This window comes from Melanostigma gelatinosum (genome assembly GCF_949748355.1).
Source record: "Melanostigma gelatinosum genome assembly, chromosome: 1".
Classification (NCBI taxonomy): Eukaryota; Metazoa; Chordata; class Actinopteri; order Perciformes; family Zoarcidae; genus Melanostigma; species Melanostigma gelatinosum.
Genome location: NC_136634.1, coordinates 8,950,278 through 8,968,871, shown reverse-complemented (window position 1 = coordinate 8,968,871; position 18,594 = coordinate 8,950,278). Strand labels below are relative to the sequence as shown.

At 42.9% G+C, this 18,594-nt stretch overlaps 1 protein-coding gene across 1 annotated transcript in view; it reads right to left on the bottom strand.

The window, feature by feature from the left end:
* Nucleotides 1–11,015: 11,015 nt before the first annotated feature.
* The window catches only part of tspan18b (tetraspanin 18b), a 29,949-nt gene continuing 22,370 nt past the window's right edge, over nt 11,016–18,594 (bottom strand). The window contains exons 3-9 of the mRNA XM_079269828.1: nt 15,565–15,660; nt 14,289–14,483; nt 13,922–13,996; nt 13,693–13,791; nt 13,259–13,435; nt 12,488–12,571; nt 11,016–11,856 (exon numbers count right to left, since the gene is read on the bottom strand). Coding sequence (XP_079125954.1) covers nt 11,809–11,856; nt 12,488–12,571; nt 13,259–13,435; nt 13,693–13,791; nt 13,922–13,996; nt 14,289–14,483; nt 15,565–15,660 — 774 coding nt within the window. The 3' untranslated portion in view covers nt 11,016–11,808. The remainder of the gene's footprint in view (nt 11,857–12,487; nt 12,572–13,258; nt 13,436–13,692; nt 13,792–13,921; nt 13,997–14,288; nt 14,484–15,564; nt 15,661–18,594) is intronic.

Below are 18,594 nucleotides of genomic sequence, written 5' to 3'. Positions count from 1 at the left end.
AACGGTTGAATGAGTTCAGATAGTTTTTTCCGAAGTTAAGTTTCTTCTTTACAGGCCCTGAAACCTACTTTCTCAGTTTCTCTTCTCTAACTGGTGAGGTCCTGCAGATCACACTAATATCTCAAGTTTTTAATTTATTTATTACACTTATGAATCACTACAGAACTTGTCTTGTATGACAGACCATCAATATTATTCGCGGAGCTCCAAATACTGTCGCTCAGTGTAAAATCAGGGCTTAAGATGTGCAGTGGGAATTATGCATAAGAGAAAAAGAGAAACCACTTACCAGCAAAGTAAGACCAGTGCACACAGATATTCATATGCTGATATGTAATGACAAACAACAACATGCATCGCTAAACATAATTAATAACACTGACTCAAGATGATTGTATTTGCTTGTGTGTGTGTGTGTGTGTGTGTGTGTGTGTGGTTAAAGGTGGATGATATGTGATCTCATTCTTTTTCTCGCATCAGCAGCTTCCAGATGGGATGCTCTGGCCAAGCCATTAGGCCCAAAGTCAGGCTAATAGTTTGAATGGGCCTTAAATATCTCCAGGTGGTCTTTGGCTGACAGTGTAGGTTTGGCCGAGTGAGAGAAAGCTGTCATGCAATACAGTATCCAACATTGTTTCACGCAGATGTTCTTTGTTTTTGCAAGACGAGCTCAGTCATGCAACAAAACAGTCCTCAGAAAAAAAAAATTCTAAATCACTTCAAAACATCTTTCCTACACAACAAAAACTGTCTGCAATCAATCCACCCTTTATTTCAAACTGTGTGCTGAATATTATCCACAGAAGGCAAGACAGAAGATAACCCTCGCCAATTCACATCTTGCCATCGCTGTGGTCTTTACCCTACGAAGAATGTTGGAGCTCTCCCATTTCTGCTCGCTCCCAGCAACAATAGCTGTCTTTTCCGCAGTTGTGCAAGAGTTTAACATGGAGCACTCTGATCGCACGAGAATGGGAAAACTCAAAAGAAGACTGCTGCCACCCAGTAAAGCCTCCAGCTCCAGTGGAGGAACTGGAGATCATCAATAGTGACTGCAATGGAAATGGAATGAATAGAAGAGAAGCTGCTTCAGTGGAGGCTTGTACATGTCAAATGAAATACCCATCATGCGACAGCATTTTCCTCTTTTATGTCCTTCATGATGCTTATAGTGTTAACAATACATAAAAAAAAGAGTACTTCCCCCATAAAACGATTATTTTTATATAAATGACTCATACTGTGTTACTTTGAATCCTTGAAGGAAACTTTTTTCACCGTTGAGGCATGCAGGAAAAACAAATATTCACAAAACTGAGAAAATCCTTAAAGAAATTGAGGTTGTTGGACACATTTAACAATAGCAAAACTACATTTAAAACACTTTAAACTGCTCCAGACTCACATGGACAGGTAGCACGTCTGCACATGCGTGAGACTGTGAATGCGGAAGTGTTTTAAAAAGGAGGGTTTTAGCAAAGATGCATGTGTTTAGGAGGTAGTGAGCATACGACTGGATAAAGGAGACTTGGATTGTACTGCATGAGTTGTGTGACTTTGTAAGCGGATGGTTTGATATTGTTTTGCTGTTGTCAAACACAGCCCACATTTACAAGAATGCATCAAGACTTTCTCCCTGTTTTTTGATTCTTCATTCGTTCATGTGAGAAAGACAAAGTTTTCTTCAAGAATTCATAACCGACATGAACTCTTAAAAACACGAAACCTTAAAAAGTTTCACTGCGCTCTTTCAAAGATTTTTCTCATTGTCAACAAATCCCATGAAAAGACCAAAACCATCAATGCGTTTGTCCAACTCTCGTACTTTCCGACTTCACAACTTTCATTTAAAAAACAAAAAAGGCTAAATAATTTCCTTAAACGGTTGGACATTAGTTCTTTGTTACTTGACGTAAATGTATAAATTGTACATTTGTTAGGAACTATTTCAGCAGTTGAATTGAGGCTCTGGTGAGCATTTAAGCTGTGTGGAGTATTGATATGCTTGTAACAGCTTTTGGACAACAATGTAGGTCTATGGCACAGAGGAATGAGACGTACTTTAGCTAGACACCAGACTTATCCTTTATTAACCTATGATAAGGAGTGATATATGAATACACTGACAGATTAACAGGCTCATGAGCCCAGTGAGACCATCTAACTGACGCAGACTGAGTTCAGTGGTCATCACAGGACTGATACAATCAGAGACCCAAACGACAAAATGGACCGCAAGTTATAGAGACATTCCCTCTGCCTCTACACACTCCCCTTCTGTCTGTAGATGAGATGAATAAGAACTCGCAGAGAGGAAGAAGAGCAGCCTACTGCCCTGAACAGCACTCATTAAATCTAATGGGTCACGCTGCCCCAGCCAGGCTCCACTGACACCCTTAATAGAAGCCTGCATGGTTAAGGGACCATGAACACCATTAGGGCACGTCAAAGTTCACCACTACATTAGTGCCCTGCTGATATGGCAGCATAAGAGGGGACAGATCCAATTCCACATTATTAACTCCTTTATTTCTCCATTGGTCGGCCTGTCAATCAGCCTGCTCCATAAACAAGTGGATCCTTGAGCTGCTCATTAAGAGCCGTCGTTAGCAAAGCCAAGGTTGTAAATCAGCACTTATTCTTATAGGTCATATTTTAGAGGTGACACTTTGGTTTACACTGTCAAATGACCCCATTTGAAAATAAACCTGTAATAAAGCTCGCACTGTAAATCAAATTACGTTTGGACCAACGAAGGGACTCCTATGAACTGTCGAGGACTGGAGCCAAAGGAAAATGACAAGCACACAACAGTAAAAAAAACTTCTTTTAACAGACTCGTACGTGTAAATTCACACAGGCCATGTTTGCTATGAAACCAAAGTCTCCCTCACTCAATAACTTCACGCGACGTAAATCAAGAGAGCCAGCAGAAGCTTGATATATTGATGCTGTCCTAAGGGACATAAAAGGCTGAGCAGTCTCCTGCTGTGGCCATAAGTCAGCACTACAGCCCCTCAGCACAGCTCTGTGGAGAGGAGCAGGCGGCTGATGAGGAAGGAGCACCACATACATCACTGTGTCCAGTAAAACGCCCCTCATTACCAGCTGAGAATGCCAGTAAACGGCTCACATTTAGCGAAGCTTTTGACACGCGTAAGAAACCAATGCGAAACAGCGTCACTATGCAACTGGTCTAAAAGTAGTAACATCTGTTTTCAGCAAGATTTGCCAACCCAGTAAAGAAGCAAACAGAAAAACAGCATGAGCAAGAGACAGGATGGTACTAAATGTATAAGCAATACTCGCCGGGACATTGACAACTGACAATGACAAATAAAGTGAACCCTAAATGTTTGTTTGTCTGTGCTTCACAGGATCCGACAGGTCATTGTGGCTGCAGTAGGAGTTAAGTGTAGGAGGAGGACTTAAGATCGGAGTGGAGGTTTACTGAGAGAGGAGCATGGATACCTTACTTCCCCAAGCTCCTTCTAATGGGGTCTCTGGCTCTGGGCCAGCCGGTCCTATCAGTTTATCACCCAACGAGATCAGTTTCATCTCTTTTGATGCTCATACTGCGGAGCACATCTGCAGTATAGTGGTCATACCTAATCAAAATGACTTTTATTATAAGTATATAGACTTAGCGGTTCTCTCCTTCACTTAACATTCAGGTGGCTAGAACATAGTGCTTAAAACAGACCAGTACTGGACCTCATGTATATTTGCTACCAATGTGAGGAATGATTCGGCAGCTAGTATTCATGAGCTGTTCTATTTTTGAGGAAATTACCTGGAACGTGGCACAATGAGCCTGTGCTGCATTTGCTCATCACTCTCTTTCACAACCTCAGCAGGAATATACTGACTTTGACCTGAACAGGAAACCAGTCCATCATAACCACCTCAGTGTTCAGCAGCACGTGCAATCTTTGGGAGGCCGATGTGCTGAGTGTTGATGAGACGTCTTATCTGCATTTATTTCTTCATTTAGCAAGTAACCATGTTTTCTTTTCTGTTAGATCTCAGGTGTATTTGTGTTACTACTGCGTGTGCAACAAGAGGTTTGAACTCGTCGTAAAATACAACCAATAAGTGCCGTTGTAATTAGCAGACACTGTGCAAGACTAGAATCTAAACTCGCAGCGGGCCTCGAGTGAGTCTATCAGAGCGAGCGTCTACCCGTGTTTGAGAGGGCATCAGCTTGCTTTGCTAAACTGCGGTCGGTCTTCATTCTCCCCATCAGCTCGCCACCGAACAGACTCTGCCCTGCCAGCTGCCTGACAGGCATCACTGTGGTTCTGTAACCATGGAGACAGCCTCACATCATCCACTGACTCCCACCAATAAAACTCCAGTTTATTAGAGTCGAAATGTCTACTGTGGCTTTTTGACATGCCAACATAAACAGAGAGGGAAAGGATTTACAGTGGTACCGACACATGGGTGGAGGTTTGGGCAGGCTGAGGTGAGCGCCGTGGATCTAACCGCTGGGTTCGTGGGTTGAACCGGCGCCCGTGTATTGTTGTAGAGCGGCAGCACTGTTAAAAGTAAAAGAGCGTATTTGCAGAAGCGTTGCTTATGAGACGAGATTGGTTAAGTTTATAAAAGCAGTTTTCTTTTTGTATTTACAAGACGCATATGGTAGAACATAAATAATGCGACTGATAAAACATGCTCCAACTGTCAGCTGGCATGCTGTAGCAATGAAATGACTCACCCTGTTGATTCATAGTTTTTTCTCTGCCAGTGTGCAGCTCTTTAAAAATTCAAATCAACACACTGAAATCGGCAGCCTGCCCAGTGATTTCCTCCGAACACTCTTCGGGTTTGTTATCAGGCTGTGTTTCTAACCCCCTCAACCTCTTTGCTCCAAAGCAGCATTTTGTCTCTCCTCTCTGCAATATGCTTCCAATTATGAATCTTGCGAATATGGGGGCGGTGAGACATCATTCTGATTTATTGTGCACTCAAGTCCAGCCTTGTTCGGTGCATTTGCTGAAGAAGCCCTCCTGCTGCAGAGCTCAAGGGTCAAACATACACAACAGTTGACCTCTCGCAGACTCACGTGCAACGGGGTCACTCTGACGGCTCGACGCCGAAGGCCACAGGGTGAGAAACGCTGGTGTGCAATGAGGGGCTAAGCGCTGCATTAGCCTCCAATTGTGAGGAAACTTTGTAACACAGAAACACAGGGGGGGGGACAGAGAAAGTGGAAAAACACAGATAACTAATGAGGAAAAATGAAGTGGCCTCATACATTCACTATCACTGACGGCTGACCGCAAAACATTACTCTTCTCCTTTGTAACCATAGAGCACTTTGTGGTCTTCTCACATGGGACAGCTCGGGCCAGCTATTTGTAGTTATCATCTCCATCCAAGTCCTGTGGACTGAAAACACATGCTCCACAAGAGAGTCACAGAGGACAAGAGATCTCTCAAGACAGTAGTGGTGCTCGGGCCTGAGAAACGGCCCAAGACCCATCCCTGCAGACTCATTTCATGGCCTTTCCGGCTCACTTCCTGTTTCATGCTGGGTCATGGGCACCATACCGTGCGTCACAAAGACTACCCTGTTGAGCCTGAGGCCACTGGTTCTGTGCGACTCAGTGGCTGTGGGACAATTCAGTTGTTATTCACCACAATAGCAAGGCTGTTACTGCGGGACGCAGTATTATTTGGTTGTCTGTGTGTCGTTTTTAAATTCTCACAATGGGTTTTGCAGGCACATCGCAGCAGATGTGAATCATCTGCCTCCAGTATGGTTTGTGTTGAAGGGTCCTCAGGGGCTTCTCCGGGCCTTTCAACTCCCCACCGGACCTAACACCTTTCACACTGGATAAACACAACACAAAGGAGAAACGTAAGTTTTATGTTCGAGGGTTGGGTTATTACATGCAGGAAAAATAACTCTTTAATTCCCCTGGGAGTCTAACCACTCATAAATCATCAAGCAATGAAAGTCTACTCTCCAAACAGGGGGCTAAAACAAACTGAACACGGAGCCCCTCATCCCCATCCACATCCCCATCTCTCTCTCTCTCTCTCTCTCTCTCTCTCTCTCTCTCTCTCTCTCTCTCTCGTCTCCCTTTTTCCTTGTTGGAATTTTTATGAGGAAAGAAGAGACGTAGTGGTGCAATGCTACACTCGAGCAAAGAGGTAAATACTACAACTTCAATCCTCCGCAGTGACCCAACACTAAAAAAAGAAATCCACATTATTTGAAGGGCTTTTAAACAAGTTCCTCTAACAGCAGTAGACTACAAATCCTACCCCTGTAACCGGGAACAAAATGCCAGCAGAGGAGCGTTGTTGATTATATGATCAGTTTATGCTCTTCCGCTAAGATTTGTTCCTATATAGATGATCCAAAAGCCTTTGCAAGGATGTTCTGGCGGCCACAATTAAGATGGAAAATATTTACACAATAAAAGACGCGCTGAGAGACGTTTTACCACAAACTGTCAGTTCATATCAACAAATTCAGAACAGAACTTCTTTATTTTGGTATTCTTCTTTAGAATGACTGCGTAACAAATCCTCAGAATGTCAACACAGGTTGATATTTGCCAGATTTCTAAATTCAACAACTTTCCGTTTGATTTCATGGGTCTAAATTTGATTCAAGCATCATCATCACTGATGCTGAACAGGTGTATTACAGAACAGCGTTACGGTATACGTCTGCTGTGATGCCACCAGCAGGGTTGCACCCCTCTGGCTTGTGTTAATATCACTTGTACGTGATGTGGAGAGCGTGTTGGGGAGAGTAAACCACCAGGATCAGGAGCTACTTGTGCTGACCACCAGTAACACTTAGCAGCTGTTAAATACTCAGTGAGATCCTGACCTGAACCAGTGCAGGCACTTCAAATGGCACTCTGACACATTGACTGCTACTGGTGCTTACCGTCTGATCGGCAGGTCAAACACAAAATGTGCCTAAAACACCAAAGACACACTGTTTGAGTTTGAGGGTCCAGCCTTTTAGTCATGTCAGATTTGCTTCAGTCAACACTTTGAGTCTGTAGGATAAAAAAGAAAATCTCAGCCCACTTTAAATTGGAGCTCATGTTTACAAAGTCAGTGAAAGGACAACATGGAGCGTATGCATTCAGAGTGTTCAATTATAATCATTTTCTCATTTTTAACCTACGAAGATGAGAAAATTATGAATGTTTTTATTTTCAAATTGCTAAAAACTACATGTATATAAAATAATGACAAATAACTTGCTGAAATCCTCATGTATAAACAGTGTTCAAGGGTCCCTTCTTGTTGATGCTAAAGTATACATTTACAAGGTGTGGATGGAGGAATGCTACTGCCCTCATGTGGTGAATGAATTATTACATTCAGTGTTGGCTACTGAACACTAAAGGATGCAAACTGGGCTGAATTCATCATCATCCATCGTTTAATGTTTTACATTTTAGACATCTGGGGGAGGTGTACTGTATAATAAGCTTCACATTTCCACCAACCAGTTTAAAAAGGTCGAATGACATTTTGTTTTTATCCTCAGTGAGCAGATAATAGATATAACCTAAAAGTGAAAGTTAATAAATAAGAGCCAGAGGGAAGACAACAATAACAGTTTTTGAATAGTTTTAAAGAATATGCTGTTTTGTGGGATGCTGTACAAATTTATGAATGAATAATTCAGTTTTGTTCTGATTCCTTTAACACCATCGGTTACTGTTCTGTGACCATTATCGATTGCCCGCGGCGTACATGGCACAGGAAACAGAGCTGCAGATTTCTCTTTCTATTTGAGGTGACTGTAATGAGCGCCAGTATATTGTAATGAGGCACGGAAACTAAAAGAAGTCAGCCTTCCGTTTTTCGGTTCACCTTGAGCTTTACAAGTAGTCATACATTCACAATTGTCTAAAGGTTTCTTAATAAGGTCTTAAATTAAAGTCACATTACTTCATCTAGGTTTGTTGCAGGAGAAAGTTGAAGAGATGTTAGTCCACCATGTTTTCAGATACACTCTTTCGCTGATCAAACCAAAGTTCGTTAGTTCCCTGATATGTACAAACAAAGTGGAAACAAAATAACTAAGATGACAAGAAATGACAAAGTCGTATCTACCCCAGTCAGGTTTTACACAAATATATTGGCTTAATCTATAAAGTTATATATGGGTGCTCTTAGAATAGTCTAATATGACTGTGACGGTTTAAAAAAAAGAAATACATTTACAAGGCTAAAAGGTGTATCGAGTGCAACGATTTAGCAGAAATAACAGCAGGGTTTCCATTCAACCAGTGACCTGCTGGCACAAAACTCAAACATGAAGCTGCAGCTCGCTCTGATGTTTTTTTGGTTTGAAAAGATTCCCAATTTACCCAGAATGCAGAGCAAACAAGTCCTATTTAGAGGATAGCCAAGGATTTAGCAGTGTTTTGCAACTGTTGGACTATCTGACTATTTGTTGGTTCTAAGCCAGACTCAATGTGTGCCGTTGAGAACCCGACCACAGAGGGAACTAAATAAAAAAGCAAGATGGAAAGAACTCCTACAGAGAGATGAGTGACAGCAAGCTCAAACAGAACAGTGTGAGGAAAAACATGGAAAAAAATCTCTGCCTGAGACCAGCAAGTGATGGAGGGCAAAAAGGAAAGAGTTACACCTGTTTGGCTCAGTCCAGATATGTCCACTTTGCTCTCACCCTTTCACTCTTACATTCTCTATTGACCCTAAACTGTGGTCTGTCTCTCCAACATGGAAAGAGAGCTGGGGAGGCCTAGTTTTACCAAAGATATATCATTTACAAGCAGTACTCCTCACAAGATGAGCAGAACATCACCACAAAGGAAAAGCTGAAACCTGGGAAAGTTTGTCATTTGTCATAAAATAAATGACTTAAACTTAATTCATTTCAGGCATCTATTGTCTGATGGTTTCGCTCTAAATTCGGTCATTTTATCTGCCCCACCAGAGCAGGTATAGGAGTCATATGTATTCATGTCTGACTCTAGCTGCTGTGAGATTATGCATATTTGGAATATGTGTAACTTTACCACAATCCAAATGTTGATCTTTCACACTTTTTAGTCAAGATAAACAAGTATCCACCACTGGTTTTTCCATCAAATGTGTATTGCTTTGTGTGAAATCTCGACTCTGGGAACTCTATAGAGTTTTTTAGTTGACTCCTTGAAATGATTTGTTTTTTTGAATGACTGAGTCAGGGCCGTTGAACACCTGACGTCAGAAAGCGAACCAAGATACACCAAAACAGAGCTCGTGTAGAGTGAGCATTGTACTCACAGGCATCAGGTGGCCGGAAACATGACTCCAAACGAATGTTGATGCTGCTCCGTGTCCAGTGAATGTGAATATAAGTAACGTTGACAAGTTAACGTGTTAGCCAAACACCTTTTGTAGTGGTCAGGTGAAGACAGCAGAGCGTCCATCTTGATTTAATGTGTTTCTGCCCCCTAGTGGCCAAAGATCCTTCAGCATTCAAGGGATAGGTCGGATGTTTTGAAGTGGGACGTCGTATGAGGCACTTATGCACAATCACCTTCCAATACCGATACTACCATAGCAGGCTTATGGTACAATACAAGAATACCAGCATGTTCTACTGCATCTGGTTGCATTTTGCAGTATGCTATTCTCTCCCAAATCCTTTGTGCAGCAGATACATGCATATGAGCAAGAGGGTCACAGTTCAAGGTGCAATATGTTATGAATTAGTATCCATGTTCCAATCGAATGCATACAACAGTATGCACTTTGTAAGGGCAGCAGCAGTGTGTACCAAGAGTAAAAACAGAAAGTATGTGATTTGGAACACAGTGTCAGTGTATTACTCCAGTACACAGCGGTCAGCATGCCCCCAGTTTGGAGAAGCAAACATGGCGACATGTGAGCAAAGCAATTTAAGCTACTGCTGTGGTTGGGGGCAGAAAATATATTTTAGCACCCTAAAAGAAAGGCCAAGTGTTGCCTATTCTATATTTAGAATCATTTCTGAATTGAATTGAACTGAAAGTGAAACTGGCTAAAATGGCAAAAATAAGTTTTGCTGCTTTAAAGCACTCGAACTATCCCTTTAAATTCATATTTGGATTTGTTTGCTGCTCAGCGGAGTTAAGCCTAAATTAATTTAGCATTTTCCGCTGCACAAAGAAAGAAGACTTAATTGCAAGCAAATTTGCCATTTTGAAGCAATCAGTCACACCTGCTGGCACATGATCAGAGCACCTGCTGACGAATAAAAAACAACTGATGAGAGGGATAAGTTGTTACAGACCAACTCAGACCTACATTACCTTTCCTCACTGGTCATAATGACTTTGTGACTGTTCAATTCTTTCAGAAGGCACAGATGTCCTTGCTAAAGTGGACAAAGCTGGAGCTCCGTGTGGTTTAGAGGGAATTTACACCATTAGTGCAACATACAATATTCAACCAACAATCTCTGACGTCCATTTGAACTTTGCAAGCTGTTAATACATCATATTACGCTCTGGCAGATGCACACAGGATGTACCTTATCTTATCGGTTCTTACCGTGCGTTGTGAACATTAATCATGGATTCGTCTTGGAGGAAAAGAAAAATCAATACGCTAATGCATTTGAGGTAAAATTGAGTTCATTATCACAATAACACCAAGAGCCATATGTGGGCCCTCACTGCACTTTATTATGTGTAAAGAAATGAAACATCCATCTTTTGTGTTTCTGTACTTCAAAGGGTGCAGCAGAGATTAATGATTGGTTATTAAAAAAGACCAATCACCAACGCCACAAGGCTGCAGCAGAAAAATATACTGCTTTCGCACTTTAACTTTTTCATTTTTCACAAAATTAGCATGGCTTGTTGTTAGTTGATCAGGCTGGAAAAACATTCATTCCTGCAAAAACCCTCATGTTACGCTAGGATGCATTGTGAGGATTATTTGCGCAACACTACACATAAATGTAATTATATTTTTGAATACGACCTGGAATTGTGCAACCAGTTTAAGAACAAAACAAAACACAAGGCCAGTCATTTAGAATGCCATTTATGTCATTGAATTTTCAAGAATCTAATACAAATGCATACACATACATTTCACCACCTAAAACCACATTATAACCACTACTGCAATAAACCATACAATCACCATACAAATAGAAAAAGAATCAGGAAGTTGGCTTTCAAGCTAGGGAGGGGTTGTGAAGCACCTCAAGCTCACATGCTCACAAACTAGTTTATACACATTCAAAAGGAGCATCCAGTATGTTCACTCACACACTCACACACACACTATATAATACAGCATTAAAGAAGACTGGCTGTAAAAAAAAAGGGCGTATGGAGGGAGTGTTACAGTATACAGTATGAGCTGGTAAAAGGTAACAGCCAAAGTGTACATAAAACACTTTTTTTTCTTTACAGTTAAGCCAACATCACTTAATATAAATATTCTTCATCCAAAAGTCAGTGCAGTGCCTTCTGCTCAGGCTTCACCCGGTCCACTTTACACCCAGTCTGTGCTGGACCTGGTCCAAAAAATTACTGTTTCCACTTTACACACAAATCTTTTTACATCAGTTTTGTTTCTGATCTCCCACGTTCTCTATGGTTTATGTGTGTGTGTGTGTGCACGCATTGTTGTTTTTTTGCCACCCAGTACCTCAAAAGTCCAGCTGTGAAGTACAAGAGTTTGAGAGTTTTTTCTACCAATTTGCCAATAGAAAAAGAGATCAACAAATTTACAAGTGTCCATTTTGTTCTTTTCTCCTGAATTCCCTTTTTTTCTTTAAAGAAAAAAGGAAAAAAGTTCACTGGAGCGGTCCTATTGAATTCCCCTGAAGAGACACATCGCGAAGACCATGGCAAAGAGCTGAGGAAAAGAAGAGAAAATAAATGATTGGCACACAGAAAAAAGACAGTTGTTTTTATACAATGATGTTGTGCATCTAGAACAGCAGTGTATTACTCCCACTCCCACTGAATTCACTGAGCATAGTTACAGCCCATTAATTAACTACTGTAAATTAGACTGCTACATCTACATTGACAATAAATGAATAAAATACATAAATCACTCTTTGGGTTTTACACTATTGTATCCATGTCTGTAGCTATCCTACACATATGCACAGTTAACATATATTAATGTACGGTTTTGTATTGCATCACTGGAATGACCTTGGTTTAGGAAAATAAAGCCCTTTGAAGCATACCGCGTCACAGCTCATGAGCTTCTGTCAGACATCCTGAAGGTACAGAGATGTGCATGTAACCAGTTGTAAAGTCTGATCTATGTTCCTGTAGCACCGAGTCCTGCCACTAGATGGAGATATTGCCATACTCAGACCTTGCAGATAACACTACTAGGCTACACACACTCAGGCAAATATCCTCAGCTTGATGCAGAATTCCCCATTCCTGAAATGAATATTCACATCACAGGAGAGACAAAGAAAATGCTGCATATGTGATGATTTCACCAAAATGAAAAACCTTCATACCTCAATGGTCAGCACCACAATGGCCAGCGCTCCAGCCACATAGATGTACAGTTCAAAATAGTCAACTACTGCAGAGTAACAGCCCTGAGGACACACAAAGACATGATGCTCAGCAGCCAATCAATGGGCTATACACCTGCAGAGTTACAGAGACAATTAAAGTAACATCGCAGCTTTAATCGAGTGGCGCTCTGAACAAAGGCTTGGTTGAATGAGTGGGAAGCAGGGCCTCCAGCCTCACTGCCTTTTAACGAGGACTCTTTGTGTGAATGAACAGGGAGAGAGACGCACACTGTGGACATCTCGCATTGTTCTCGTGGTTTGGAAAACAGCAGGTGGAGAGTGTGGTAAAAACCTCTCCCTATCAGCTTTCACTGTAATTACATTTCACTTCAAGGCTTTCTTTACACACATGGAAGCAGGGATGTGGGTGTGCATCTGTGTATCTGTGAAGCACACCTTATTTTCACATATTCATGCACTTATTATTCTCTTCTTTTGCACACATGCATGCTCCACAGACATTCCAATTTACCAATGTATGCACACATGTCTCCACACTATAACACACAGTAAGATGGCCTCCCATGACACCCAAAAGCACTAATCAGCCATGGAGGAGGAGTTACGAGTGCTTGGATGTCACCCCTCAACTGTCTCCTGCTCGAATTAAACCTGGAGGTGGTTTGGACGGAGGGAGAAAGAGAGAGGGCGAGAGAGAGAGAGAGAGCGAGAGAGAGAGAAGGTGTTGTGGTAGATGTCAGAAGTTACCTTGTTATTGCGGAACATCATATTGCCTAATAAGCACTGCTCCTGGTTGATATAGGCCAACTCCCCGGTCTGACTGGCACGCTGGCAGCAGGCTTCTGGCACCATATGATTTTGGTTGAGCATCCTGAACAGGCTGTCCTTAAAATCCTCTGGGCTGTTCACCCCACAGCAGTCAAACTGGTGACAGGAGAGGAGAGAGTAAGAGAAGAATCCCTTATTCCTGAGTGCCTATTTATGCACTGGTCTGTGGTCCACTGTACGCGTGCACCAATCCAGCATGAATAGTGACCTAAATGTCTTGGATTTTATCTATAAAATATGTCCCCCTGACGCCAGGCTGCAAACCCTCTCGTTTCCGCAGGCCGTTGGTGAAAGCGATGAGCTGGTAAAAGCTACAGTATGTAAGATCTTTTCCATGTGTGCTGTGGCCTTACTGTAGTCATGATGGCATTCCATGTGGAGGTGAAGACGTCAGTGTTGTTGTAGCCCTGATAATGTCTCTTCAGCTCCTTGGTGAAGTACTCTCTGGTCAGCTGAATAAAAAGAATAGCCGACGAGAGCACAGGTTAGTGTATTATCCCTTTCTTACACACCAGAGAAGATCACCGGACACAAGGGCCAGGTATTGTTTAAGTCGATGAAGGGAATACTGAGGCAACTTACATGCTCCCGGAATATGAAGGCCAGGATGGCAGCAGCCAGCTCTGCTAAGAAGATGAGCAGGATGAGCATGAAGAACTGCAATAAGACAACAGAAAAAAAGAGAGTGAGAGAGAGTAGGACAAGGCGGATGAGTGGCAGGAAAAGTGCACGTCACTCAGTAAAAATCACATTCTGGCTGTGCCCACTTCACTCAGCATTAACTATGCATGAGGCTCGAGGCACGAAGCCTTATAGAAGGGTATTTTGCTCTTTTAGTTTTCTGTTTCAAGCATGACAGTCCAAAAACTGACAGACAGAATAATCAATACATATGCACACAAACAAGATCAGTAACAGAACTACATTTCAAATTTGTCAGTCGACTCACAAAGAGGAGCAGACACTTGTTTTCGCGGATGGCTCCACAGCAGCCAAGGAAGCCCAGAAGGAAGAGCATGCCTCCCATGCCCAGGATGATGTAGACCCCAGTGAATAGCAGGGGGTTGGCCGCTACAATTTCCCTGAACCCTGTGGGGTCCACCAGTACCCACACGCCCACTCCCAGGAGGAAAGAGCCTCCCAGCTGATGGAGAAAAAGGAGAGAAGACACTAGTTAGACAAAACAGAAATTGGCTGCATTTTGAAAACTAATGGGAACTCGGATGATAATTGGTATCCCCAGTGGCACACAAAACATTCAACAAGATGTCACATAACGGAAAATAAGTTGGTTTTTTTGGGTTGGGTAGAGAGCAGATTTAAAAGCTGGATATCTAAAGAGTCATAATGCCTTGGTGGGGGGTCGGTGGAGATATCTACCCTGCTTCAACTAACCCCCCAAACCTGCTAAAGAAATGCACAGCACTGCAGCCTCCATCCTCTCCCCCCCTCCCTCTCGCGAAACCCTTATCTGCAGCCACCGTGGGCTGACTCATGTGATTAAGAAAAGAAGGTATTGAGGTAGGGGGGAGAGGAAGAGATCGGAGCATTACGCACTTCTACCACAATCCCCTTCTTCCTGTCACAGGGAGAGACCTGGGCCTCTGCAAATGGGCGCCACGACATGTCGGAGGCAGAGGTTATGGAATGAGGAGAGGATGGAGCCATTTTGAAAGCTCACTGGGCTTGAAAAATGCTGTTGTGTTACACGAGTGTGAAAGGGCCAAATAAAGAAACAAAGGGATGCCTGTGAACAACAGTGGTTGTTATTGAGTGATTCTAACAGTCAAGTTCATTCTTTGCTCTGCTGGATGCATTATTACCGCGGCTTTGAACAACCGCGTCTGAGCAGAGTCTTTAAACGGTTTGGTTGCGCTTAATAAAGCAGGAAAAGAGACAAACCTTCTTACTCAGACCCTCCCCCCCTTTACAGGCTCAGACTAACAGGATTACCCTTGATTGTCTGATCAAGACTGATAAACTCAGGTGCCAGTCACAAACTCTTCATGGCACAGTGTGGCTCAGATGCGTGTCAGCACACTAAAATCTAATCAAAAAAGAATTTGATAGAATCAAGATTGCCTCCGTCTAATGAAATGCAAATGTGGCTCCATTAGTCAGTCGGGCAGGGGGCAGCCGGAAACCCGTCTGAAATCATTAGATTGACAATGACTTCGGAGATAGCCAGATTAAGTGTCTTTGAGAAAGAGATGAAAAATACTTACAAAGATGAGGAAATTGAAGACAAACATGAGGTACTTGATGCAGCTGAGACAGTCCCCCTCCATGGCTGTCCCCCGTGCTGAAGCCTCTCCCTGCCCCTGAAAGAAAACAACATGAAACATGAACATTAAAATGTGCCACTTAATGGATCCTGCCAAATGCTCACAGTACTCCCGTTATCCGGCTCTCTGGATAGGCATTCGGATGAAAGTGCCAAGAAAATAAAACTCTGCAAAAACCTGCTCACATTTCTAATGAGTTCTGCCACTCAAACATACAACACACACACACACACACACACACGCCTGTCAGTTCATTTGGTCCAGTTTCTGCTGAAAATCCTTGTATTATCCCCTCAGGCGCACAGTACCACTCTCTAGTCTCTCAGCAATCTCTAAGTAACTACAAGTTTGGGCTTTGCGGTGTCAACCCAACCTGACACAACTCATCTCACCACACACCGTGACAACTTATGTCATTTTAAAATGCGCTTTCAGGGTCAGGTGGCCTGATTCCCCATCAGCACTTCCCATCTCTGGACAGATGGGCCTCTGGGTTCAGTGTGACTCAAGGGGCTGTCTATCCGTCTGACTCAGAGCATTTTAAGGATATGAGTCCTGACTGGGGCTCCATGCGCATTAACCGACCATGTACAGCCTTTACTATGAAGCCTCTTATACTTAATGTAATGAGAGGCATGAGCCCTGTGCTCCCATCAGCCAACCTTCTATCTGACATGAACACACTTTCCCTGATGAGGGTCCGTCCTGGAGGCACTCCTGGTTAATGAACAACGCCTCTCCTGCATTAGGAGACACGTGTCTCTGTATACCCCAAGAGATAGATATAGATATAGAGATAGAGATAGAGATAGATAGATGCACCACAAAGCCTTCATTGAGGCATTTGTTTAACCTACCAAGCTAGAAATTAAAACGATTCCCCCCTCAGGGAGGATAGGAATTGTCTAAGGAATCATCTCTACACATTCTGCAAAAAGTGATGTAGAAAAGAAATCTGCGGGTAGTTATAATTGCAGTCTCAGTGAGGGAGGAAAATTAATTATTTGGCAGAAACGAACCGGCACTCTTTGCTTTGTAGTTGTGATTATTAATTTGCTCTCCCATAGTGATAGCCAGGATTGAGGCTCGGGCTGAGGCGGAGTAACAAGCGGATTCAAAAGAAATCAGTGGAATTGTAAATAGCTTTACACAACTAGGCAGCCAGACACTGTCACCTCTAATTGAAAACAAAAAAAGTTAACATGCCTTCTTTTCTTTTGTCTGTACTTTGCAGCATGTCCGTCACATGCTATCTCATAATCTCGTCCAGTGCCGTATGTGCTGTCAGGTGGCTCCTCTGGGTGATCCGCCTGCTTCTCTGAGGCGACGGTGACGCTTGGGTTGTGATCGACGGCAGCTTTGAGTGCTGCCGTCTTTGATGGGGAGCTGCTGCCGCTCCAATTCAGCCTGAACCCTTGCACCTCTTGCGACTCGGAAATTCACATTTTCAGGTGAAATAAACCATAATCTCCCCAAACCACCGTCTTAAACAACAACTGCTCAACTGCTTGCTGCAAATTATTATTCTACACAGAAGTATGGCAATTGTGCAAATCAGAAAGTCATCACCCATATCTTTTTCGAGTCTGTTTTCATTTTATTGCGGTGTGCTTGCACTGGTTTGTTTTTTTCTCCTGCTTCCAATTGCAATGTGCCACGAGCTCCAGAGAAAGATTTTTTTTTTATCTCATTGTCGGCTTGTTTAAGTTGCCTTGGCAATAAAATTGAAGAATACTAAAGATGTGAAGCCGTTCTTTGTCTGCTGTGGGAGCGAGCTAGAATGAGAACATTTCCTCCCCTCACCAGCCTGAAGGCTTATTATTTTTTCCTCCTCAGACTCAGGGAAATTGATTTAGAGCTACGGTTTAACACCTCCTCTAAATCATAATGGTATGCTTAGGTATTGATCACCCTCCCAGTGGTACTCTGAGAGCAACCAACAGCCTCATTGCCTGAGATGGGTTTTAATTACCCCACACACACACACACACACACACACACACAAACAGGCTCGCACACACACACACTCACTTTCCTAAGCCCAACTGAAAAGCCTAATGAGGGCACAGGAGGTCTTAATTGAGATTTGCATACATTACGGTCTCACAGAAAGAAGCGACAGAAAAGGCCCTTTTTCTCATCCCTCCTGCTCTCCACTGTTAGTTCTGGGCTCCTATGAAGAGTGCAAACTGTATTTATTGGAGAAGGGGATGAAGAGGCGGAACAAGGAGGGGGAAGAAGGGGAGGAAAGGGTCGGATGGAAAAACTCTCAGGGCTCAGCTCACATCTCATTCCCCAAACAAAATCTCTGATTTCTCTTCCAGCTGCACCCTTTAGCTCTTCGCTCCCATCTAAGGGTCAAACCAGCTGTCAGATCTGGATCCAATCTTCTTCTATGCATTAAAATGCATTGCATGCTTAAGAATGAAGTGGACTGTACGGGCCTAGCCAGGCTCCGAAAAAACAAGCCTGTGGTGCAAACCAGCATGGTATAAATCAAACTGCCACGGAGACCCTGGAGAAAGTGCAGAGTAAACAAACTGATCTTTCCCATGACTCCCATGGGATCGCAGGTCCTCATCGATCACAGCCCAGCCGTAGTGATCACACCGCTAAGTCCCCGTGAATATTCTGCAGAGTACATTATGCAGACAAGGGAAACGTGGTTCACACCCCAGGAGCTGCAGCCTTACAACAACATCAACAAATGACTACCAGATTAAAGGCAGAGCTTCCTCAGGTGTGCTGCTTTGCTAAACCAACAATGTGTCAAGATAAGGAGTTGTGTTGCATTGTGTTTGTATAGACCAGCAAAAACAAAACACCCGTTATAAATAGACAACACACACAGCATATGGAATACTGCACTGCTATATTTGCAGACAATGCGTTTGTTCCCTGGAAATACTGTATGTACGCATGTCCTCAATCTGACAATCTAAGTGGCAGGTCTTTGCCCTGAGGTATCCA